This window comes from Cydia fagiglandana, chromosome 8 (assembly GCF_963556715.1).
Source record: "Cydia fagiglandana chromosome 8, ilCydFagi1.1, whole genome shotgun sequence".
NCBI lineage: Eukaryota > Metazoa > Arthropoda > Insecta > Lepidoptera > Tortricidae > Cydia > Cydia fagiglandana.
In genome coordinates, this window is record NC_085939.1 from 13,478,643 (window position 1) to 13,505,650 (window position 27,008).

Sequence of the window (27,008 nt, forward strand, 5' to 3'; positions counted from 1 at the left end):
TTCTTTAAAGCATTTAATTACAAATTGTTTTGTGTTAGGACCAAGTGCAATAAATTCTCGCCAGCGGATTTAGAATAAATTTAATTCTGAGGGAACGACCTCAGAGTCCCGACAATGAAATGAATACCTAAGTCCATAATAAAGGCAGCTTTGGAAGACTTTCATCAAGTCGTAATAACCGCAGCCAACTTAGCCTCTAGCTACAATTTTTCTTAACGCCGTTTCAAATCTAAATGTAAATGTTGTAGAGCACATTTTGAGAGTAACCGATTTTCGCAATGTAAGCATCATTGACTTTTAGGTACTTTCCTGCTGTGATATTTTCAGTTGATTAAAAAACTAAACTATTCAATTTTGTCTAGAGAAGCAGTGCATTTGCTTCTTATTGAGGAGAAAATCCATTCAAATGAATTTAATACATCTTAATTAATTTAGTTAGGTAAAGTAATACGTGGTTGAAAGTTAGTAGGTAGGTACAGTCAACAGCAGAAGAATGATCTTGACGCGACTTTATTGTTAAGAGAATAAGAGCGTGTCAAGGTCATTTTAAGCACCTCGCCTGCTTAGCAATTTCTGCTGCTGACTGTACTTTATACGTGAATAGTACACGTGTGCTACTATGATACTGTATTAGGTATACTTGAGGTGGTATTGTATTTGTTTTAGCAAAATGGAAATTCTTGAAAACTAGTTTAGACTAATTTGAAGCCCGGGCAGGCGTGGCTCACTCCGCGATTTCGTCGCTTCATTTGCTACAGGTAGCTAAAAGTACATCCGTTCGACCCCAATTTTGGGGTTTGCCATAAATAACCCGCGTGTGGCGCTGTCGCCACCTAGCGGCCATATCTGTGCTGATCGTGACAGACGCGTTTCGTTAGAGAGTGAGTCTTCTGTACCTAGTACTATTATTTATTCTGTGGCCCGGGCTACATGCGCGAACACCGCGAACATAATGCTCAAGCTGTTTTATTATATTTTGTACGGATTACATGCACTACGTGCAAGATTCTTTTGTAAGCTCAAATAATATAAGAACCCACGCCCTAATTTAAAAAAAAATGCACATGCCTTGGCTGTCAAATTTGACAGCTCCCTCCGGCAAAGTTATGACTGACTATATATATTTTCATTTGTTGAGGTAGCAAAAATAAAAGAATTAACAAAATAATTAAACTAAACTGACTTAAAAAAATATCTACTAAGATTAAAATAATATAATACAAGTGTTCGTAATAACAACGTATAATTAAATCACTTTTAAAGACGCAAAATGTACTCAAACATAATCCTGCAAAGGTTTGCCTCATAATTAATTCCTTTCTCATTTATAGGTTATGGATTGCATGTATATTTATTTATGTTTTTGTATGAAAATTTTCAGGCAATGGTCAAAGTTAGCGTGTTTGTGCCGTTACTCGTCGGTGGTGGAAGGTCAGCGGGTACCGCAGACTACCTCTAGTGACGGGATATCGCCTCCGCCTCGTATTCCTAGAGGTCCTACTGATATACTACAAGCCTTAGCAGCCACTGTTGGACCAGACCCCACAGCCGCTCATTACAAGTAAGCTATTACAAATGAAACTTTTAATTTATAAATAAATATTATGTTATGTGACATTCTTACACAGATCAAACTAGTCCCACAGTAAGGCTTGTGTTTTGGGTACTAGACAACAATGTATATATATATAGATATTTAAATGTACAGTCATTCATAACTAACTATAAAACAATCAAGTAGCAAATGCTTTTACCAAAATTAAATGGCTGTGAAAGATTGTTAACCTTTTGATCTCCAAAGACATGTGTAATAAAGACATTCATGTATTTAAATAAGGTTTACAATGGTGGGTTATAATTATATAATAGTTGTGGCATTCTAAGGGTTAATAAATATACGATTATTGTAAAAATACTCACTAATTGTATAAAAACGTATACAACACTGTTGTTAAATAATTTAGTACATCAGTATCATTAAAGCCTTGAGTACTTGAAATCTACTCATTTTAGCGTGTGGAATAGTATACTATGTAACATTTAATTGTACTTACTATAAATCAGATACCATGATGACCCTTACCTCATCCCACTGTCAAACTACCGTAAGCGAGCCTACGCATTGTCAGCGGAAGCTGGCCGTAAAGCAGCAGCATGGATCCGGGACCAGCACTCAGACCTGTTTTCCACTCGCCAGTGGGACCCCCCGGGCAAGATGACCACTCCATACTTCAATGCTGATCCCAGAATAGAGGCCTTTGCGCCAAAACCTATTTACACAGATGAGAGCAAGGTATTATATCAATTATAAAATTTTGTTTATCATTCAGAAATCTAGAGGCATAAGTTTTTATATTTTATTTACACTTCCAAGACAACAAATGTACAAAACAAACATATGTATTATGTGTGTATGTATGTATGTAACAAATGTATTTCTATTTCAGTTTTTAACAAATGTGATTCTAAAGATGTTTGTAGATGATGATTGATGAGCTTTACAAAAACAAAAATGATATTAAGGAAAATAAAATATTTATCATTTTCATTTCAATAAATTGTAGCTATACCCCTTACACTAAAAGTGTCTGGTTTTTCCCCATATGGTTTTAAAAATCCTGCCTGAGGGCTCTCCTCCCTCAAACTGAGGACCAACTGAACATATAGAACCTGGAAACCCATCTGGGTTTGAGATGGATCTGGGATTGTAGAACAAGGGCTGGCTCCAGATGGATGTCGGCCCTAGTTCTACACATTAACTCTCAGTTTATCACCCAATCACTAACAATTTTTTATGACCTTACAGGTAACAGAAGAAGATTTAAGATACACAATAAGGAATGCTCTTTTAGAAGATTCTGTAAAAGTGTTTCAACTGCTTGGGGGATCAGAAGCAGTGAGTGAGGAGCTCAAACTGGACTTATTGCAGTTGCTCTGCTTTTGCAATGAGAAGGAGCTAGATTCTACCGAGTGGTTAGAAGAGCGGTGGTTTTCTGCAAATGCCAGAGAACGACAGGCCGCTACTTGGAGGTAAATATTTAAGAAATTTGTTGCCAAGGGCACCCTGTATATGTTTTTAGGGTTCCATACCCATTTACAAAGGGTAAAAACGGGACCCTATTACTAAGACTCCTCTCTCCATCTGTCTGTCTGTTTGTCACCAGGCTGTATCTCATGAACCGTGATATAGAAAGTTGAAATTTCCACAGATGATGTTTTTCTGTTGCTGCTATAACAACAAATCCTAAAAACACTATAAAATAAAAATTATTTTGTATTCCTTGTAATTATTCTCTTAAGTCCTTTTGTATTAAATTAATATGTATTTCCCAATAGATTGGGTGGCCTAGCGGACAAAATTTTTACATCCATGGAACCCAAAAGCGCAGAGGCATATTGTGCCATCATTCAGGGCATGGCAAAATACTATCAGGTAATCTTTCATACTAGTAAAACAAGCAAATAGATTTATATCATAGACATAGCATATACATGTAGGTATGTAGTTATAGACGCGTCACCGAGCGACCGGGGATAAGAGAATGAATATTGGAAGTGTGCCTTTGCCTATAACCCAACCATGAAAAAATGCTCAGTCGGTGATAAAGACAAAGCATGGCACTCTTCTCTATTTCCTCTTATGGGAATCGCAATAAGGCAATCTTTCTCTATCAAAGCGCGTCAGGCCGTTGGTTTATATAGATCACTCTAGCGCAGGCAATATTGCATACTTTAAAAGACTAAAAGACGTATGTACCGAACCGCGACCTTCGCCCGGTTCACATATTTCTTTCATGCTTTAACCCATATCTGCGTCCTTATCAGACCTACAGCGAACATTTCGTGGATCGCAGCAAGGTCCTGATTGATGCGTATGTCTATTACATTATATGTGATTCAGTACAGTTTTCTTTTTAAATTTTACATGTTGAGATGTTTTTGATAGGAACTTGAGCTCTATACTATCATGCTATTTATGTTATAAATTTCATTTAACTGACAAGCTTCAATAGGAACCAGGACATTCCAAAACAATACAAAAGCTTGAAGATGAGAATCGGTTATCAAACATGACATATTAACTCAGAGAAGTTACGTATGTTTTACACACATTCTGGCATGTATTTAGATATGTTTTTATGCTATGTAGATATGTAAATATTAACTAATATTTTCTTCCGTAGGCCGAAAGAGCACACATGTTATATCAAGAAGCGCTAGAGAAAGGCATCCCACTTTCCACTGAAGTGTTCAACTCTTTGTTGAGTTGTATCGGATTCCTCAAAGAGGGCGCTGCTCTCCGAATGGACGCTCTGAAAGATCTACTGAGGCAAATGGCTGAGCAGGTAACACTAGTCACCTAACTAATCAATTTAATCATATAGCACATAAATATATGACGTATACCCATCAAAAGTGAACGATACTTGTATATTTCTGGAGCCGTAGGTATCCCAGAGCTACTCAACAACTTTTAGCATGTTGTTGAAGATGATATTGAATCCCCAAAGCTGCGGGGCGTCGCGTAGTAACGTCATCAAAATGGCGGCCGCCTCATTTCAACAAGTGCGAAGCGCATCCAAATTGTGCTTGCTCGTGTCATATTAAAGCAGATTCTCAGAATTTTCGATGTCACTATTGACTTTTCTCAATAATTTACCAACTTCACTTTTTGCACATCCCCATGATAAAAGTTTTGTCAGCCAGGGGACGATAAACAGTAAGCACAGTTCGTGTGAATAACTGCTGCACCCACATTTAACTTTATGGAAAGGATTTTTAAATATATAAATACCACAAAAGCATTGTTAGTTACACCACCCATTAAAAAAACAGAGTTCATAAAGTAACCCGCAACAAAGCAACACATGACAAAATAGTTGATATACCCATTATTGTCCTGCAGGGTATATCCCCGAACCAGCAGACCCTGAGCTCCTGCCTGCGGTCCATCTCCGCATGGGGCGCGGGCAAGGCGCTGCAGCATCTCGCGCTGCAGGTCATCGCCGAGTTCCAGAAACTGGACATCCAGCCCAGCTTATCCGCCTACTATTATCTGCTGTGCCTGTTTTGTAAAGAACGTAAGAATTGTCACCACTATACATGGGTTCTTTTTAGGGTTCCGTACCCAAAGGGTAAAACGGGACCCTATTACTAAGACTTCGCTGTCCGTCCGTCCGTCCGTCCGTCTGTCACCAGGCTGTATCTCACGAACCGTGATTTTCTGTTGCCGCTATAACAACAAATACTAAAAACAGAATAAAATAAAGATTTAAATGGGGCTCCCATACAACAAACGTAATTTTTGACCAAAGTTAAGCAACGTCGGGAGGGGTCAGTACTTGGATGGGTGACCGTTTTTTTTTTGCTTTTTTGTTTTTGTTTTTTTTCATTGTGGTACGGAACCCTTCGTGCGCGAGTCCGACTCGCACTTGCCCGGTTTTTTTATTGGGCTCTAAGGACAACTAGTTGCTGTTACGCGAGAATGGTGAGGCAGGAGACCTTACCTAACTTTTTAATTAATGTCGATTGGCATTTACAGATCTTGGGAAAAGGTACAGCCATTCAGTGACAAAAAAATGTCGATGCCAAAAAGCTGTTCTGGTCTAACGAAGTTTATTTTTATGTCTCAAAAGCTTATGTATCTATGCTTAAGCTCTATACATAAGCTTTTGAGAGACAGAGAAAAGTAATAATAGGGTTTTTTTTATTAAACACTAATGGAGAACAGTCTTCTGCTGCATTCAGAGAGCTATTTAAAGCGATAAAATATAATACATATTAATGTGCAACAAACCCCAGGGGGGGAGATATTATTAATAACTTGTACCACCATATTGTAGAGGCTGAAAGATGACATTATATGGACTAGTTCGCAAACCACTACCAATGTTATTAAGAACACAGTGAAATTATCACAAGTAGTTTTTTACACCTTCCTTAACTAATATATTTCATTAATTTCGATATCTCAATAATTTAAAGACATGCGAGTGGCTGATCCTTAAAGTAAATAGTTACCAATTTTTTTACAGGTGGACCTCGCACAGATATATTGTCGCTGATTCTAAATGATTTGGAAAAAAGGGAGAGTTTAGATGCCAAAGAAGCCACAGATACTAATTTCTTCATAACGGCTATGGGCGTGTGCAACGATCACTTACAGGTAAATCTAAATCTAAGCAAAATCAACAGCAATAATAACCTCCTAAGGCCCAGCCATACAAATGGAAAATGCTAAATTTGAACCTTTAGTATAGAAATCAGAGTTGATTTTGCGTTGTTTAAAAACTGAACGAAACGGAGCAAAAACAACTCTGTTCCAATCGAACATGATTTTTTCATTGAACTGAATAAGTACCATAGGTAGAACCTTAGGCCTTAGGAGGTTAAATAAAAAATAAGTTCAAAAACTAAAACCCGACTACTGCAAATCGCGCTCTAAAAAGTATGAAACAAGATAGAATTCTTATCTAAAATTATCAAGCAGGAAATATTCTAAATGTTACCATTTTTTTTATATAAAAATACAACGTAATATAATTTACTGATTTTTATATATTTACAGAGATTCAGAGGATCGCCGTGGTCGTATGCCACGATTATAAACTTAAAAGTAATGTGGCATACGACCACGGCTATCCTCTGAATCTCTGTAAATATATAAAAAATTCACTTATTTTTTATTTAATTAATTTTGGGGTCATGATTTCGTTACTAACTTTTTGAAGTCACTTTATATTACTTTTGCGAGGGCGTCCTCAGTACAGAAATGCACGCAGAGCGCCGCCTATATCAGGCTGCGCCCTTAAGTGCCTATGAGGGCGCCGAAGGCGCCCGGTTTTGGAACGCGTACGTCGGGCTACGCCCGACTATTTTAGTATGACGGCGCCGAAGGCGCCCGGCTTTGGAACGCGTACGTCGGGCTACGCCCGACTATTTTAGTATGACGGCGCCGAAGGCGCCCGGCTTTGGAACGCGTACGTCGGGCTACGCCCGACACTTTTAGTATGAGGGCGCCGAAGGCGCCCGGCTTTGGAACGCGTATGTCGGGCGTAGCCCGACTCTTTTAGTCTGAGGGCGCCGAAGGCTTTGCAACGCGTACGTCGGGCTCCGCCCGACACTTTTAGTATGAGGGCGCTGAAGGCGCCCGGCTTTGGAACGCGTACGTCGGGCTACGCCCGACACTTTTAGTATGAGGGCGCCGAAGGCGCCAGGCCTTGGAACGCGTATGTCGGGCTACGCCCGACTCTTTTAGTATGAGGGCGCCGAAGGCGCCCGGCTTTGGAACGCGTACGTCGGGCTACGCCCGACACTTTTAGTATGAGGGCGCCGAAGGCGCCCGACTTTGGAACGCGTACGTCGGGCTCCGCCCGACTCTTTTAGTATGAAGGCGCCGAAGGCGCCCGGCTTTGGAACGCGTATGTCGGGCTACGCCCGACTCTTTTAGTATGAGGGCGCCGAAAGCGCCCGGCTTTGGAACGCGTACGTCGGGCTACACCCGACACGTTTAGTATGAGGGCGCCGAAGGCGTCCGGCTTCGGAACGCGTACGTATCATGTAAAAAAATTGACCGTTTCATACTCGTACATTTTGGCTGATCAGGACTTCTATACCTATTCACGTTATAAAATGTTGCAGGACATTAAAAAAACACCATGTATAGCAGCCAAACAAATTTCTTTTGCAAAAACCTTCTTGTATCGCCGTAGTCGCGTAACACGCGGAAGTTCATAGTTCGAATCACCTAACCGATAAATTAATGTTTTATCTGGCGCATGCAAGCAAAGCCGGGTGCAAAAGCTAACAATATTTATATATTTAAAATGTGCTAATTGAGCTCTTTCCAATGATGTATAACACATCATCATTACTTAATTTTAGTTTTTTGGTTCGTGACTTTATGACCTCTAGAGGGCGCATTGTTCATTTTTTTGTGACGCCATATAGCCTATAACCAGCGGACGATTAAGACGATTCGAACGACACATCGTTTGTTAAAATATAATAAGTACTTTAGAAGTTATGAGGGAACAGATGAACATACATACATACATACATACATACATACATACATACCCACATACATACCGGTCAAAATCATAACCCTCCTTTTGCGTTGCCGTAGTCGGGTAATAAATTTTAACATAAATGTCAGTTTTGAGAAAAGCTTACTGTACTTTTTTTTCAACAGTCATCTACTACTCATTAAAACGATTCTAATTAACCCAAACTCAACGTGGTTTCGTCGTTTTATCGCCTAGTCCCTAAGACGACCTTCGGTCACCATCATCGGTGTATATGATAACACCTATTCCCATCTGTGCCCGGCGGGGACAAATGGGAATACACCCTTTCTTGAGATCATGTCGATGTCAGCATAATATCGCATTATCACCAGTCAAAGCCTAATTTGAACCCAGTCGAATGTAAGGAATAGGATCTAATCTCGCTTCCAACTTTGACCGAAAGTAACCTGACTAACTACCGGGTTATTTAGTTATTTATTTATTTATTTAACCTTTATTGCACAAAAGAAAAACCTTACAGTACAAAAGGCGGACTTAATGCCATAAGGCATTCTCTACCAGTCAACCGGGTTGTGAAAAGTAAAGTAAAATAGTTATCACTACACCTTATAAAACAGTCCCCCGCCGCGTCTGTCTGCTTGTGTGTTCGCGATAAACTTAAAAACTATAGAACGGATTTTCATGCTGTTTTCACCTATCAATAGAGTGATTCTTGAGGAAGGTTTTGGTGTATAATTTCATAATTTGTAAACCCGTGCGAAGCCGGGGTGGGTCGCTAGTATAATATAATATTATATGCAATTGATTCTAGGACATAAATATGGCAGAGAGAGTGCACGCACTGCTGATGAAGGGAGACAACTATAAACTGGTCGGCGACGCCTACAAAGAGAGTATTTACTACAGACACTTCGTTACCGTCGCCTGCAGGTAAACAATAGTAAACATGTCACATCTGTTTCTGGGGATTTGTTTACACTGTACTGTTTATTAATAACACGTTCCTTTTCTCAGGCACGCGCCATTCGAGAGGACTACGGCGTTACTAGACACGTTTGTTCCTAACGTCTACGTCCCAGAGCCGTCCGTTATGGAAGAGGTTGGTTTGCGTGTTTGTCCTATTCTATAGTCCGTTTCTTTTAGCATTAGAAAGAACTTCGCAGAAGTAAGCTTGTGGTTCCAAATCCGGCACTTTTAGCGGTAATAATTTGAAGTAAATTATATATATTGACCTTGCTACATTAGATAATTCAATAATTATTAACAATTGAAGAGCCTGATAAACTATATAATGGGTGCACAGTGTATTATTTTCCTATAGATATATGTATAGGTTGAAACAGTGATATTATACACCTATAGATGAGTTATACACATACACAAGGGCAATGATATTATAAGTCCAGTTAGGTTACAGGCGTTCCAAAATTGACGCGCTTAAATTGTACAATTGCTCTTTAGTCGCGCCTAGGTACAGTTCTAACTGTGCATGTGCTAGTAAGCGCCCGCACACCGAATGAGAAAGAGACTAGCTTAGATTCAACACCGAGTGTAACAAAGATGAATAGTATATATGCGCAAATTAATCAACATAAACATATTCATTAATAGGTAATGAAATAAATATGGGAGTATTTTTGTAAATTATGCAGTAGTATAACCTATCTATAGTAATATAATATTATTGCATAAGGACTACTACTACACTGAGAGAAAGGTACAACAAAAATACACTTAGAATTACAAAATTAAACTTAATCCGGGGACAAGGAGAGTTAACTAATAGGAACAAATTGACTTTTGCAATTTCTTTTAGTTCTTGCAATTTCTATTATCTGTTTGTTGAAATTATATTTGGGATTCAGTAATTTTGGGAGTCAGCTCAGTAGCTGTTTGTAGAAATAAATAAACTTTACATAAATAGTGAAACGTCCATAATTATTACTAAAACTTCATTTTTTCCCCCAGTACAGAACTGTTTTTTAATTCCTGGTGATGATTTTTCTCTCAGTGTAGGATTGCAACTTTACCTATGCATCTTAAGAACAGGATTTTTTTAATATCTGCCTATGTAACTTAGTAATATGCATGTTTAATTTAAAATCCTAGAGATATATCGAAAAGTGTATACATTTTTATAATACTGACTATGTATACTTATACTTGTTTGTTTGAATAAAGAATAAAAGAGTCCGCATATGAAACCGTTGTAATTTGTGGACAGATAATAAAGACGCTGGAGGTGGGCGGCGCTGGAGGTCGGCTGGCGGGCGCGTGGGCGCAGCTGGTGGTGTTCGGGCTGGCCCAGCGCGCCCGCCTCGTCGAGCGCCTGCTGGACGCCATGGCCAACTGCTACCACTACCAGGGTATGAAACTCGCACAGTTCAATCGATTACGGGCGACAGGACGACGACTGGGTGGCGAGGAAGGTGCGGGCGTCGTACGCCTGCCGCCCACACCTTCCCCGCCACCCTTAGGGTCGGTTGCACCAAACTGTCCGTATCGTTAAAGGGTTCGCTAAATTTTTATGTATGGAAAGTTTCATAGTAAGGCGCTGGGGCGCGCCGGCTGACGTTGATCAGTCTGTCAAATGTGGTTGGTGCAACTGGCACTTAGTCGTCCCGCCCCGTCGCCCCCGTACCGCGCAGGCGAGGACTCATTTAAGCGGTCGGTCTATAATACTCATTTCCTCAAAAGTTGAAAAGTTTTCTTTAATTTATGGCTTTTTAGTACACTACTCTAAGTTGAAACCTAGGAAACTATTGATACTGGATAAAAATTGAATCGATTGGCATAAAAAAGTTGCATTGTGAAAAATGAAGGTTTTCTTTTTCATACAAATTTAATAGGAAATGTTTTCCTCGATTTGTAGCTTTTTAGCAGGATTTTTGGTCCCATACAAGCTTTTGATCCTCGATAGGAATGGGATCAATTGGCATAAAAAAAAGTTAGTCAAAAATTACCTTTTTCTTGCACCCTGTATGTTATTTCCAATATCTATAACAGGCAATCTTCATTAATTTTAAATTGAGAGAAGGTAGCACCACGGGATCTGGTAGCTGCCCTCACTGACCGAAAAAGAAAATCCACCCTACAGGGTACATTAGTAAACTGTACATTAGTATCACTTGTTGAATATTAAATACTTAAACTAGATGATATTTACTATCACTAAGCATATAAAACATTAACTTATTTGTGGTAAATATACATTATATACATATTACACGCATGTTTAGAAGAAGAGGTGAAGGCGCAGATGCGAGCGGCGGCCGCGGACGTGGTCAAGTTCGGCAAACTGGCTGCGGAGCAGCAGGAAGGCAGGGAGATGCGCTCGCCTGTACAGAAGTGAGTGAAAGTAAATCCACCCTGTATATTATACGCATGTTTAGAGGACGAGGTGAAGGCGCAGATGCGAGCGGCGGCAGCGGACGTGGTCAAGTTCGGCAAACTGGCTGAGGAGCAGCAGGAAGGCAGGGAGATGCGCTCGCCTGTACAAAAGTGAGTAAGGGCTGATTTAAGGCCTATAAAGTATGTGTCTGACCATGGGGCTTTAATTCCAGGGCTTGATTTTACTCGCTAAACTAAGTTACTTTTGCTATGGGACCAACCCTAAAATCGGGGAAAAATTTTTGGCTTTTCCATAGAAAACGTCGACATCTGATCAGACAAAATGTATGAAGACGTAAACATTTTTTTCGTGATTTTGGGGTTGGTGCCATAATAAAAGTAGCTCAGTTTAGCGAGTAGAATCGAGCCCTGGATTTAAAGCCAGGTGGTCAGTAACACCCTGTATTTACATGGTGCGAGTTTCATCACATTGCGGTATTTGATTGGTCGGCTGAATTGGATGTAACCAAATAGTCCGCAAAGCATGCGAGTTCGCGCGCCGTCTAAATCAGCCCTTAGACGGCGCGCAAACTCCCATGCGATCTTAGTTACATTGCGACTGTTGGTTAAGTCCAATTCAACCGATCGTTCAAAAACCGCAATGTAATGAAACTCGCATGCGAGATCTCGCATCGTCTAAATGAGCCCTAAAAATAGGGAAAATAATCCGTGTTTCGTGTTATTTACGAAAAACTTAAAAAAGGAATCTTTACACCCCTCTTTCCGTGTGAAGTTTTTCGTGGAAATTTGTCTTTGTAATAACATATGTATAATATTCCAATATAATAACTACAATTCTGGGTTAGCCCCTTCTTAACCAGACTTTACGCGCGCTGGGTCTGAGGGCACTCCTTTAAATTGAGCGTTTTATTAACGTATATGACGATCAAAACGTTAACCAATGGATTAACACAATGGATGACTAACTCAATAAAATTCTTTTGAAAGAGAATATGGTAGAATTTTGAATATATTGGATTTTTGTCACCTCGATTGATTTAAACAAAAACTGTTGATTATACTTATCACCATTTCTCGCAGGCTATCAGCCACAGCGCTCAGCAACATCATCGAGATGTGCTCGGACGTGCCGGACAAGGCGGACCCGATGTGGGACGTGGTGCTGGACACGCTGGACAGCTTACGACGGGAGGAGGCGGCCGGTGTTCCCGCGCGCCCTGAGATCTTCGCCGAGACCGCCAAGAAGGCTGCCGCTGTCGGGAAACCGGCGGTTGCTGCAGTGAGTAACATTTTACTATGTGCTGGGACGTGCCAGACAAGTCGGACCCGATGTGGGACGTAGGGCTGGACACTCTGGACTGTAATAAATATATGGCGCCGTATGGCGCTTTCTAATTTAGCTACTTGTTACTACACTATTGGTCCGATTGAGTCGATATATGGTATGCAGTATATAAGTCGGTGGATCAAAAATAGACGGGTACCTAAAGTAGATAAATGAGTTTTAAACATGGGTGGCTAATTTTGGGGGATAAATTGAAAATTGAAAAAGAAAGGTTTGAAAACAACTGGATGGACCGGAAAATGTGGATATGTATAACTATATAGCTGTATTGTAGTTTCTGATTATATTTTTAGGTATTGAAGATTGAAAATTTAGGTATTTTTAGGTATAGGCTCGTTGTGTGAATTGTTTTTTTTAATGGTATTAACATAAATAGTTGAAGTTACTGGTTACTAGGAACAAATATACCGTGGGAAATTGTGTGAACCCCTGGTTTGCGAGTCCTACTTGTTCTTGTTTTTGTTTTAAATACTCTATTAACTAGTACAACTTATAGACGGCGGTGACATACCTCGCCGAGTGCGGCTTCGAAGAGGCGGCCTCGGCGTCGGTGGAGGCGCTGGCCGTGATGCTGAACCGGCCGCAGGAGGACGTGGTGCAGCTGCTGCAGAACCCTGAGGGCCTGGCCGCGCTGCACCCCTCCGCCGCGGTCGCCGCTGAAGCCTACCACTTGTGAGTATCTCTTGTAGACGGCCGTGACATACCTAGAAGAGGCGGCCTCGGCGTCGGTGGAGGCGCTGGCCGTGATGCTGAACCGGCCGCAGGAGGACGTGGTGCAGCTGCTGCAGAACCCTGAGGGCCTGGCCGCGCTGCACCCCTCCGCCGCGGTCGCCGCTGAGGCCTACCACCTGTGAGTATCTCTTGTAGACGACCGTGACATACCACGCCTAGTTTATGTTTAAGTGAAGGAAGCGAAAGAGGCATGACAGGATCGTAGCAAGTGGAAATCCGTGGTCTCTGCCTACCCCTTCAGGGAAAAGGCGTGATTATATATAAGTACCTATGTAGGATTCTAGAGTTCTTTATGAGGTATAAGGGTGTCAAAATTAAGCGAAATTGAACCCTATCACTTTGAAAATAAAGTTCAAAATCAATCCCTCTGCCTTATAAAGGCTTGAGTAATCAGGATCGTGTTAATTTCAGGGCTAAGAGTGGGACACCAATGAGAGAGAGGGACGCATCGAGGTCGAGCTCCAGCTCGGATAGCAGTGACTCTTCGTCCGACGACGAATAACTCATTAAGGTATAATTAAGTAGTTTATTTAATAAAATATATAGATTACATTATCTTTTATTTTACCTTTAGCAAAAACCTAGACAATAGATATGAGTAAATTAACAAATGCTGGTAAACTGTATAATTATACCACTAAAAAAACACGATTAACAATCTTTGTTACAGACGGAGTGCATAATTGTTTTTCCTTCGTATTTTCTCGGAAACGTTCGTATTTGTCATGCTACTTCAGTCAACCTCAGTACTTTTTGTACCGAAACTAACTGAAATAGCAAGACACTTTCGTGCGTTTCCGTGAAAATACGAAGGAAAATAATTATGCACTAAATCTGTATCCATATACTTGTCTATCTGTGGACATGATACACTAAACACTCAGCAGAGAGGTAACGTCGTCGCCAGCATTCTGGGAGAGGTATTTTATATTTAATAGTATTTTAGTTTTAGTCCCTTTGGGTTTTAAGACTTTTAAGGTATTAATTTTGTATTTTTTTAATATATATATTAATGTATTTTTGATTAATAAATAAAATTAGACTAAACACTCTAAAAATCTTAGTATGACAATATTCATAAAGTTAAACCTAAACCGATCTCTAAAAACTGACTTATTACCCTTGAAAAACTAATTGGAGTCTCCTACTTTAACAAAACCGCAAATAATAGTATTACTACCTTGACATAAGACTCACTTTCAAACGCCGGGTCACGCGTACATGAAAGTGTGTGTTTGTTGTCAAGTTTCGGAAGTATTAACAATGAGATGTGACCGCGCTATTGACACGGACCCATTTCCCTTTGTGCGCTAACAGTGCTAATTGCCCTCCACTGAAGAGTTTTCAAGAAAGCTGGTGACTTCGCGGCCGTTAGTTGTGCTCTGAACGCTAAAGCGGCATACACTTTAACCTACAGCGGTTTTTTTCATGTTATAAAATGTTTGATTATCAAGTGTGCGTTATATTTGCGCTGGTTGTGGTAAGTCGAGTTTTTTATTTTCATGCCTAATTATTTTAAATAGCATTATACAGATGTTTTTGTTAAAAGTTGTTTAGTATAACCTACATATTTACCCCTAACAAAAATGCCTTAATCAAGTCCTGTATCTAAAGGTAAACATAATGAGTACTTAACTTACATCCTACTATCGTTATCTAAAACCACTTGTCTGGCTTTATGACAGTGGGAAATCCACACTAGTGAAACCAGGTTACCCATTGACATCGCATTCGTCCTTAACTTTACATGTTATTGTGTTCAACATCTAGATCAAGGTTGTGTTTATTTTCAGATTTTCAGCCCAACGACCGATTCTAGAAGAGTAGATTACCCGTTTTTAAATAATAGGAATTTCGGCTGCGGCCCATACGGCTTTACGTGCGAAGGGCAGGCGAAACTGAGACTATGCGAGGGACCAAATCTGTTTGGGCCCTCGTTTTTATGCCCCCCGGACACAATATGCAACGAAGACTCCAGCGATGTTTGTGAACACGCTAACAACTACATCGAACCGTCTTTCGGTAAAACGATACGCTGCCACAGACACGAAAGGATCGCCGACCCCAACGTTCCGGGATGTAAAGGCTACATCCTGTGCATCCCTAACAAAACTCGTTTCCAAGGCATCAAGTTCAAGTGTTCGGGGACCACAATCTTCAACGGTTACACGCGAGCGTGCTCTGCGCCTGACAAATACAAGTGTCCTATGGCAAACACTACTCAAGCGAGCGATTTTTACATGGAAAGCAACAGGAGAATCGATACTCGCCATGATGTTGAATACGAGAATAAGCCAGCAGGGCATCGGCCGAGACCTATTGACTGTAAGAACTATAAGTTTACAGTGACTCAAGGCCAGAGCCCGGCGAAGGCGGCGTACTTCTGCCCCTCGCGGCCGGTGCCGGGCGAGCGCTCCGTGCGTTGCACCGTCTTCTCAAATCAGTTCTGCATCACTTTGGAAAGGTACAATGAGGATCAGTTCGTTGAAAGCTCGCGAGCTGCTTACCGAAGACCGCGGCTCAATAATTTTGAAACAGAACTAGATAATGATATCAAAATGCCATTTTAAATAGGTATAGGTATACAACTGTGTATTATTTTATTACTGGAGTCTTGTACAGGCCCTGCCATTGAGAGATTACGTTGTTCATAGAAATGAAATGTATTATATTATAATGTATGTACCTATGTAGTTACTTATTTTGAGACAACAAAGACAAAGATTGCTCCTTGTTTAGAATTTTAAACACATCGAAATCTGATAACGTGTTATAATTATTGTAATAAAAAATCTAGATCTTTGTTAATTTGTTTTATTAATAATGTAATAAATCTTACAATAACATAAGTGTAAAAATAACATTTTTATAATATTAGTAGAAACAATAAATTAAGTATATAACTACATAACTTTTGTACCTATAGGACTCTAAGTCTATCTACCTATATATCACGTAACAGATCAATAGTATTATTGTTCCAAGATATAGGGACTCTATGGTGTTAGCACTCGTAGCTGTCTGCGTCCACGCACCGTTTCTTATCCTTGTCGAACACGCGACCCGACCTGCATTTCTTTATCTTCCGCCGGTACTCTGATTTCCGTTTCTTGCATAAGTAGAATCGCCTGCAGTCATTACGAATCGGAAATTTACCTTCCTTTTTACATTTAAACACTTCATCTTCCTCGTCATCTTCGTTTCCTTCTGATTTTTCGCGCGTGTCTTCCACCTCGTTGGTATATTTAGTCTTTGAATCGTCATCGGTCTTACTACTATCATCGCTACTGCTGTTATTGCTAGTTCTACGAGTGCTGACACTGTTGTTGTTTATACTGCGACTATCAGAAGTACTACCCGTTTGACTACTGTTATCGCTTGAAGAAATCGAAACTGATTCATTGGACTCTATCTCCTTTGACTCTATACACTTCACTGTTGTCTTGTTAAAAATGTAGCCACTTTGACATTGAAATTTGAATCTATACAAGTGTTCCTTATGATTAACACAAATGTAATAAACATTGTCTTTCATAAAATCGCTGAATCTGCCCGCTGATGGGCATTTGAACTCATTATGTCGTATACAATGAGACAAGTTTTTAGTACATAGTTTTTTAATGTCACTAAACACGGTATTTTCGGGACAGTTGCCAACAACGGGTTGATTGATACCAACACAAATGTAAAATTTTCTACAATCGTCCTTGTCCGAAAATCTGCCCCTTCCGCCATTAACGCAAGTAAAGGGTATTGCCACTTCATTTGCAACTTGCTTTGTGACTGGTGAAATTGGATTTGGGGTCACCGATTGAGAAAGTGTTTGAACAGTATTTGCATAAGGCTTTTGTGTAGTAATAGATAAAGAAAGATTTATAGGTGAATTGTTTTTTTGTGCTTCATTCTCATTAGCATTTGAGGTCTGAGGGGAATTGGTTTCATTTACATTTGGTTCCTTAGCTGATATACTATCTACATTATTATCGGGTGTATTTGTTTGCCCTTTGGATACCTGCCCAACTCGAAATGGATGCGGTGGAGAAACATCATTGATGACCCCAATTGGCAAATTAGCATCTGGAAGTGTAGAATCCGTCGTAATATCGTTGTTTTTATTCAAAATTCTATTCTGCAAATTGTCTACAGTAGTCGAACCACCGAATATAGGATTTTTTGAAGTAATGACTTTGTCGGTCATTTCTGCTTGGATATCGAATGTAGTTATGTCCTTGATTGTTGGAGTATTTGCATTATGGACGCTATTGACACTAGCTTGTATTGGAGTGTTAACTAGAGTAGGATAGAACATTGCTGATTGATATGGTTCAGTTGTAAGGACAATATTTCCGTTTTGCGTCTTAGACGTTACTTCCTTCAAAAGTGGTGTATTGGTAACTGATGGACCAAGCTTTACATTATTGATAGATAACGGAAATATATTCAACATGACTGGCTTACTTGGCTCGTCTATTCCTTTGTGATCCCCTTCAGTTGTTATTCGCTTAGTAATCGTTTCCGACAGGTCATGCGTATTGGTTTGTAATTCAATTTTATCATTATGTAGTTTAGTTTTCGATACGTTAACAGTTATTGGACCTTCACTGTTTTTGGGATAGTCTTTTTCTTTATCATCAGAAGAAACATAAGCTTTGCTTCCAATCTCCCTGACATTGCTGCCATTTTGGTCAACTGTAGATTCTGACCCGGGACCAAATAAGTTATGTATACTTTCAATATTGTGCATATTATCCAGTATTTTAATATCAGCAGCAGTTGCCTCTTTATTGTTTTTGGAGTTGTCAACTTCCTTCTTATTCCAGGAAACGTTAGCGTTGCTCCCAATCTCCTTAACTTTGCTGCCTATTTCGTCAACTGTAGAGTCTGATATAGGGCCAAATAACTTAGGTATGGTAACATCCAGTATTGTAGTATCAGCAACTTTTGCAGTTGTTGGTACAGTCTTTGACGAAGACAAGGTAGCTGATCCACCCCTTGTGAATGTGTTGGTTTTCAAATGAGTAGAATGTTCTTTAACCAGGGTTATGGGCTTAGGCGTAGGCAAACTTGCGACTTCCGGTTCGCTGTTCACATTAATTATATTTCCTGGAAGTCCATTTGTAATGAGAAAACCCTCTGAGCTCTGGGTTACAGTAGTAGCGTTATAGCTTTGTTTAAGATTATTAATTTCAGCGGGAGTTGGATTACTTGCAGGTATTGCCGATATAATATGTTTCTGAGATACAAACTCTGTATCAGAACTGACCACGTTTACGTCGTTTCGTTCAATATTTAAATTCGTGACATCAGACTTTCCTGTAGGTTCTAAGTTTTTATTTGATTTGTCGATCAAATAATTGTCGAAAGGATTCCTATTTATATTTGATGTCTGATATTGACCTCCTTCGATGCTTGGCAATTCACTATATTGCACACGATTAGGCACTGGTGTTGTTTCACTTTCACCTTTTTGGCTGTTATAAGTTTGATCGGAAATTGATATTTCCTTTTCCCAATTTATTGATTCACTTTTGGGGCCTAAAATCTCCGTTTTGCTTTTTTGCTGAGAGGCATCAATATCATGTTCTGCATTTGCGTAATTGTTGTTTGTCGTTTGTACATTAACCAGTTCTAATTCAGCTTTAAGAATAAGTTTGTCCTCAGGCAATTTCGCTATTATCTGCTGAATATTGATCGGTTTTGCAGTTATAAAATCGGCTTCCTTATTTACTTCCGATGTAGGTACTATGTTTTCCGATGGCAGTAATGGACCTTCAGATTTGATATTATTTTCAAAAGCAGATTGAGCATTACTTATTATTATAGTGACATTTACGGTTTCAGTTGCAGTGTGATCTTGGTTTGCCGGAAGGTTGATTGAGTCAATACTTCGAGTAGTACCTGTTGCCACACTTTCTTCATTTATTAAATTTATTTGATTTGTACCATCACCATTACCTACTACTCCTGTAGTGAATACCCCATCAACCTTCGTTCCGTCTACAGTTGTATCTGTCAGTAATTGAGTTTTATTCGAGATATTATCTTCTGACACAACTTGAATTATAAGGTCATTATTTATTGTTGTAGGTGTATACACAACTTCCGTTGTTATATCAAAATTTACTGAATGTCTAGTTGGAATAGTGTTATATTCCGTTACAACATTTTGTATAGTACCAGTTGTCGAGCTTTTTTCATTTGTGGTAATTGATTGTTCCTTATTGGCACCATTCTCTAAGATTTCAGCTGTCGTTGTTACATCTTTCTTTACGTATTCTGGATCTTGTGGTTTTGACGTTACAGACTGAGTGTGACCAATTGCAATTGGTACTTTTTGGCTAGCAACGTTTTCAGAAGTTACCGCAGTCCAATTTTCCTCGTGTAACATCGCTGTTTGCTCAGTACTGGTAACCAATTCCACGGTTGTCTTTGTCACATGTAATTCTTCAGCCATAACTGATTGATCGTTTATCATTGTAGAAGACTGATAATTAGTTTCTGTAGTCAAGATGTCTCCATTTATTGCTTTGATGTTAGGAATTATATTCTCTGTCACGATATTTTGAGTAGTATCGATTGTCAAACTTTGTTCATTTATCGTAGTTGGCTGTTCAGTAGTTAAATTATTCTCGGCTGTTTCAATGGTAAATACTCTATCAGGAATTGTATCTGCAGAATTTTGTATCAACGATGGTGCTTGAGTCATGACTAGTTGATCATCACCATTTGTAATAGTTATATTCGCAGCCTCTGTAGTTACAATGTCGACATTTGCTGTTTCAATGTTTTGAGTGGAGTCTATTATAATTTTTTCTTCATTAACTGTTGCTGCTTGCTCAGAACTGGGTGCATTCTCGATTGTTTCAGTAATAAATGCTCCGTCTAGAGTCGTTGTGTCTGTAGAACTTTGCGTCAATGATGGTGCGTAAGTCGTGACTTGTTGACCATCACTATTCGAAAAAGGTATATTTATAGGATCTGTAGTAACAATGTCGAGATTTACTGTTTCAATATTTTGAGTAGTATCCTTTGTAAAGTTTTCTTCGTATATTGTTGTTGGATCCTTAGAACTTGGAGCGTTTTCGACTGTTTCAATGGTATATGCTCCATCTAAAGTCGTTGTGTCTGTAGAACTTTGCGTCAATGATGGTGCGTAAGTTGTGACTTGTTGACCATCACTATTCGAAAAAGGTGTATTTATAGGATCTGTAGTGACAATGTCGAGATTTACTGTTTCAATATTTTGAGTAGTATCCTTTGTAAAGTTTTCTTCGTATATTGTAGTTGGATCCTTAGAAGTTGGAGCGTTTTCGACTGTTTCAATAGTAAATGCTCCATCTAAAGTCGTTGTGTCTGTAGAACTTTGCGCCAATGATGGTGCGTAAGTCGTGACATGTTGACCATCACTATTCGGAAAAGGTATATTTATAGGATTTGTAGTAACAATGTCGAGACTTACCGTTTCATTATTTTGAGTAGTATCCTTTATAAAGTTTTCTTCGTATATTGTTGTTGGATCCTTAGAACTTGGAGCGTTTTCGACTGTTTCAATGGTATATGCTCCATCTAAAGTCGTTGTGTCTGTAGAACTTTGCGTCAATGATGGTGCGTAAGTTGTGACTTGTTGACCATCACTATTCGAAAAAGGTATATTTATAGGTTCCGTAGTTACAATGTCCAGATTTACTGTTTCTATATTTTGAGTAGCATCCCTTGTAAAGTTTTCTTCGTATATTATTGTTGGTTGTTCAGAACTAGGCGCGTTCTCTACTATTTCAATAGTAAATGCTCCCTCTAGGGTCGTTGTCTCTGCAAAACTTTGCGTGATCAATGATGGTGCGTAAGTCGTGATTTGTTGACCATCACTATTTGAAAAAGGTATATTTACAGTAGTATCCTTTGTAAAGTTTTCTTCGTATATTGTAGTTGGATCCTTAGAACTTGGAGCGTCTTCGACTGTTTCAATAGTATATGCTCCATCTAAAGTCGTTGTGTCTGTAGAACTTTGCGTCAATGATGGTGCGTAAGTCGTGACTTGTTGACCATCACTATTCGAAAAAGGTATATTTATAGGATCTGTAGTTACAATGTCGAGATTTACTGTTTCAATATTTTGAGTAGTATCCTTTGTAAAGTTTTCTTCGTATATTGTAGTTGGATCCTTAGAACTTGGAGTGTTTTCGACAGTTTCAATAGTATATGCTCCATCTACAGTCGTTGTGTCTGCAGAACTTTGTGTCAATGATGGTGCTTGAGTCGTGACTAGTTGAACGTCACTATTTGGGAAAAGTATATTCACAGCCTCTGTTGTTACAATGTCCAGATTTACTGTTTCAATGTTTTGAGTTGAATCTTTTGTAAGGTTTTCTTCGTATATTGTTGTAGGTTGCTCAGAAGTGGGAATTTTCTGAACTGTTTCAGTAGTATATGCTTTGTCTACAGTCGGTGTGTCTGCAGAACTTAGTGTCATTAATGGTGCTTGAGTAGTGACTAGTTCAACGTTACTACTTGGTATAGCCTCTGTAATTACAATGTCGAGATTTACTCTCTCAGTGTTCTGAGTAGAGTCTTTTGAAAAGATTTCTTCGTATATCGTTGTTTGTTGCTCAGATTTCGGGGCGTTCCCTACTGTATCAATAGTAGATGCTCTATCTAGATTCGTTGTATCTTTAGCATTTTGTGCATCTACCGTATCATTTTTATGTTTGCCAAAATTGGCTGTAATTTCGCGCTCGTTATCATACACTTTAGTAATTTGTGGTACATTATTTTTTCCTTTATTGTTAGTAGATTTGTTTTTCTCTGCGGAAGAGTTTTTTAACAAAGTATTGTTTGTTACATTTTCGTTCTGAAGGACCTGTGGTAACTGTGTGTATAGGTAAGACGTATCTACCTCGAGAGGGTTGTCAGTCGTTGTTTGTAATATTTGTTCTGTAGTTATTGGAACTGATTCTGTTGTTACAGTTTCTGTAACGACAATATTTTCGGTTGTGGTTTGTGTATTCATATTTATAGCCTTTTTGTTGTTTTCTTCACCAGCGATTACTCGGTCAGTTTTTGTGGGATTGTTAGTTTCGGCTGTAGTATCTGTTACCGTTTCTATGACACTAGTTGTAACACCTTCAGTTGTTAATATAGTTTCTGTTATACTTTGGTCTTCGCTTATAGTCTGTGATATAGTTTCTATAGGAGATGTTGTAATATCTGCAACTACAGTTGGTGCAATTTCTGACACATTTAATCCATTATTGATATAAAAGTTCGACGCTGTTCTTGTAGTAACATCCACGGTTGTATCTGTAGTAACACTGTATTCTACAGTTGTAGCCCTCTCTGTATTTATGTAATTTTCAGAAAACTCTTTCGTTGTGTTATCCAAAGAAGAAGAAGTTATTATCTCCTCCCATGGAAGTGTGGTTTCATTAATGACGTTGCTTCTTATAGTGCTAGGTGTTGTAGGTGCTGGAAACTCGCATTCAAAGTGGTTTGTTCCCTGACAAATCGTCGGAGGAGGGCAGGCTATGTAGAAGTTGTCTATTGCCTGTGAGACTCCGCCCCCTAGGTCCACGCATATCATGAAGTGGGTGGAGTTCACGCAATGGAAAGATTTCCCATGACAGTCTATTGCTGACGCCGTTGATAACAATGCGGACAGTACCTGCGCATTAAAACAAAATAAATATTTACAGTGTTCTAATTTAAGGAAATTACATATCGAAATGTAATCATGAGATTTGCTTACAGAAAAACATCACAACATGTTATTCGAGATTATTAGGGTAGGTAGGTACCCAGGTGGACTACGCAATCATTGCCATAAGCTGGATAATTTGCCCTTCAGGCATCTGAGGCAACCGAACGAACCTATCCTACCTATCTATTGGTTTAATGTGACTATCATCAAAACATTGCACAGGAATTTACGTTCAATATATGTATATGTCATTGCATACTTACAATGACATACTGGGCTATAACCGCGAAAATCGAAGTTCGCAAATTGCGGGCATTTTTCTCTGTCACTCTAATTACGGCTTCATTGGAGTAAAAGAGAAAGATCCCCGCAATTTACGAATTTCGGTTTTCGCGGTAGCCCCTCTGACTAGTGACTACTCACTAGGTCATAGAAGGTAGGATTGTATAGAAGTGGTATACGCGTGCCTCCATGAGGGACAAAACATACGCAAATGCGGCACTGTGATTGGTCGAATTCATTTATTGCCCACCATTATCAATACTAAAAAAAAATGAAGTCAAAATCAGTCCATCGACTCAATTTTTTGCAAGCTTTCTAATGGTACCCCACACGATTATTACAAATAAAAAAAAATTCAGCCTACCCCTCTCAACCCCCTAAATTTCCCCCTTAAATAATAAATAAGCAGTTTTGACTTCTTTACAATATGAGTGGTGGTAATTGCTATAACTGTTCCAAATTTTAGGTATCTACGTCAAACGACCTCTGAGAAACACGCATTTAAATGATTTGCAAGACGAAGTGATCCCATAAGTGTTCCGTAAACAAAGTTTTGAGTGAGACTGTGACAAGGACAAACAATAATAGCTCTTTCGCTGCTACTCCTACTGAAAGATACATAAGACTATCCCGTTCTGTCAGTTACCCCCACCACTCATGCCAGATCCAGGTATATCCTAGATTCATGCACTAGGTACTCGAGTCCAAAGGTATATAGAGCTTGCCTTGTTAGTTTTTATATTTTTTATACTTAACTACTTGATTCGTGATGGTTTTGGCAAATTCTGCAGTAGGTAGGTAATTTTATCACTATAGCATTTCGGAAATGTATTGGTATAAAAGCAACCCCAAAAGTAACCTTTATATTTATAGAAAACTAGGTATTAGAGACATTCTCCAACTGTTGATGCGCATGAAACAGCTATCAATAACACGTTTCAACGTTTTGAAATTATTGTAATAATTGTGCTTTGCGATTTTAATAACAAAACTTCCGTGAGACACAGACGTATTAAATATCTTAAGAACGGGTCACTCACCGTTTCGGGAGCGTTTTTCGACTTAAAATACGTGAGTGACCCGTTCTTAAGATATTTAATATTGTTCTTTGCGATTTAAATAAATAAATAAAAAATACATACCAGCAGTGTCCCAAACAATTCGTTCATATAATTTTTCGTAGAAGCCATCGGCACACTCATCCTGTATAAATTCAGGTTATGTCGGGCATTCGTCGTTTAGCACTATTCGTTTTGGTCGTTTCTATTCGAATGGGCGCGTTGAGCTCCTCTTGACAATTTGAAAGGCGTAATATTTACTTAGCCCGAATCATTTGCCTTTAGATTACGGAGACGTTGAACAAATAAAATGTGACATCGTGTTTCCTGCGGTGAAATTGTTTTCCACTGCCGCGCTACATCTTACTAGATTGTTGACTCATTAACCTCCTGAGACTATGTACATTACAAATTCAGGAATGTTGCGAATATTCGCATCCGCATCCGCGGAACATCCGCATTATTTTCAACATTCGCATCTGCATCCGCATCCGCATAAAATCGATGCGGAGCATCCGCATGATGCGGATGTCGACCAAGTTGGTAACAGGAACGTATTAGCGGCGGCGCCGCCGGCGTAAGCGCTAGGTAATTTCGTTATTACCTCTAATGAAATCGTCTATATCCCAAAAAGTCGGCCAAATTACTGTTTATTAAATAAAACGCACCTATATTGTTGCTCAAATACCAAACGTTTGGTTTTTTTAAAATAAAAAATGTAATATTTGAAGTTTTTAAGTACCTACCAAATCTTGACATCCGCATCCGCGGATGTGAAGCTTTAAATATCCGCATTCGCATCCGCGGATGTCAAAAAATCTGCATCCGCAACATCCCTGATTACAATGCACATATTCGTGTATAGCTCAATAGTGGGACCGGATTTTTGCACGAAAAGTTTTGATAATTCTAAAGTTGAAAAAGTGATACTTATCTGATATAGGACATATTTTTAAGCATATATGCTATATATGATGAAAAGTTAGAACGAGCGTTAGATATAAATTAGGTATTTATATATTTTTAGTAATGATTTTTTAATATTGAATTAAAGTGCAATGTTTAAGTTCCATTGTTTATAATATGTATGACGCTTTATAACGTAAAATTATTAGAAATTTTTTTAACGTGCTTCTTTGTCAAACTACAATTAGCTTATTATTTTGTCGATATTGAATTAAAGTTTAATAAATCCACAACAACATATCTAAATTTATAAGTTAATAGGCAAGCTAAAAAGCTAGAAGAATAAGATATATGCTTTAGAATTAATATGCGTTTTTTGTCCTATAAGATCTAATATTGAATTAGAGTCTGTAAAAATAAGTCTATTACTATAAAATAATATATGCTGCGTATATATGGAAAGTAAGAAATTTCTGTGTGTAGCTTGCATTGTAATAGTAAAATCTAGTTAAAAAGGCGCGAAATTCATAGATACGCCGCGCTGGTCCGTCCGTCGCCGGCGCGGCGCTCGAGAGCCTATCATAGCCTACCTATACCTCGCCCCTCGCCCCACCTCCCGCTCAGTAACACTGTCTGTCTTTTCTTATCATTCATTTGTTTGTTTACCGTGCACATATATAAATTATATGCGGACATTACGTGAAATTAAAATATCTTATTAAGTAAAAATACCTACAGCTGGTCAATCGGATCTTGTCAGTAGAAAGAGGCGGCAAATTTAAAAATGTAGGCGCGAAGGGATATCGTTCCATAGAAAATTTGAATTTCGCGCCTTTTTTTAGTGACAAGATTTGCTTGACCAGCTATATTTCATTATCTTGACTAATATTGTAATAAAAATGTACAAGATATTCACAACTATTTTTTACTATAAAATAAAATAAAATAAAATAATCTTTATTGCAACTTTGAGTTGTTACATAACATTGGTTCCTGGCTCTCAAAGTAGGTTTCCCTGTGTCTCAAGAGCCAGTTCCTTCCCAATTACAAGCGTAGGTAATGTTACAATGTTAGACATTTTATATGACATATTAACAATATTAAAATTAATTTTAAAGAAAGATGAAACTGTGATGTGTGTGTACGCGCGCGTGTGTGAGTATTCTGTGTCTGATTTTTAGAATATGTGTGTGTTTCTGTGTGTTTACGCGCGTGTGTGTCTGGTTATTTTAGAATGTATGTACTAGAACACGCATCGTAATAGCTCTTCTGCTTCAGTATAACTTAATGATTTTAACCAAATCTTAATTTTGTTTTTTAATTGAAAATTACTAATGTTGTTTATATTAAGGGTTTTGTGTGCTTTGTTATATAAGTATGGTGCCAAAAATGAAAAATGCCTTTTAGACCATGCACTATTACAGCGAGGTACGGGGTAGTGAGCTATGCGTTTGTTGCCAAATGTGATTGTAGGGGCTATTAGTCTGTGGTATCTGCGTAATGTTTGATAAATGATAAAACTACACATAGTTTGTCAAAGGACTGTCTCATTTCAAACATAGACAGGGAGAATCATCATACTATCTTTGACTTACACTAGTACTAGCACC

At 38.8% G+C, this 27,008-nt stretch overlaps 3 protein-coding genes across 3 annotated transcripts; 2 read left to right on the forward strand and 1 right to left on the reverse strand.

Annotated features, from left to right (window-relative positions):
• The first annotated feature begins 1,160 nt into the window (after positions 1 to 1,160).
• Positions 1,161 to 14,008, forward strand: LOC134666675 (small ribosomal subunit protein mS39). Its single transcript, XM_063523904.1, has 15 exons — positions 1,161 to 1,296; positions 1,382 to 1,561; positions 2,065 to 2,293; positions 2,807 to 3,030; positions 3,337 to 3,433; positions 4,185 to 4,346; positions 4,907 to 5,081; positions 6,036 to 6,166; positions 8,842 to 8,960; positions 9,045 to 9,129; positions 10,255 to 10,396; positions 11,423 to 11,531; positions 12,462 to 12,660; positions 13,223 to 13,398; positions 13,870 to 14,008. Exons 1-15 carry the CDS (start codon positions 1,271 to 1,273, stop codon positions 13,958 to 13,960), a joined length of 2,145 nt encoding a protein of 714 aa, XP_063379974.1. The 5' UTR covers positions 1,161 to 1,270; the 3' UTR covers positions 13,961 to 14,008.
• An 888-nt stretch (positions 14,009 to 14,896) lies between these two features.
• LOC134666935 (uncharacterized) lies at positions 14,897 to 16,086 on the forward strand. Its single transcript, XM_063524242.1, has 2 exons — positions 14,897 to 14,938; positions 15,144 to 16,086. The coding sequence occupies exons 1-2, from the start codon at positions 14,897 to 14,899 to the stop codon at positions 16,026 to 16,028; spliced, it is 927 nt and encodes a 308-aa protein (XP_063380312.1). The 3' UTR covers positions 16,029 to 16,086.
• Positions 16,087 to 16,413: 327 nt separating this feature from the next.
• On the reverse strand, positions 16,414 to 24,727 carry LOC134666936 (mucin-4-like). The gene is made up of 3 exons (XM_063524244.1): positions 24,577 to 24,727; positions 19,820 to 23,116; positions 16,414 to 19,135 (listed from the first exon to the last, which is right to left on the reverse strand). The coding sequence occupies exons 1-3, from the start codon at positions 24,634 to 24,636 to the stop codon at positions 16,463 to 16,465; spliced, it is 6,030 nt and encodes a 2,009-aa protein (XP_063380314.1). The 5' UTR covers positions 24,637 to 24,727; the 3' UTR covers positions 16,414 to 16,462.
• Positions 24,728 to 27,008: the final 2,281 nt, after the last annotated feature.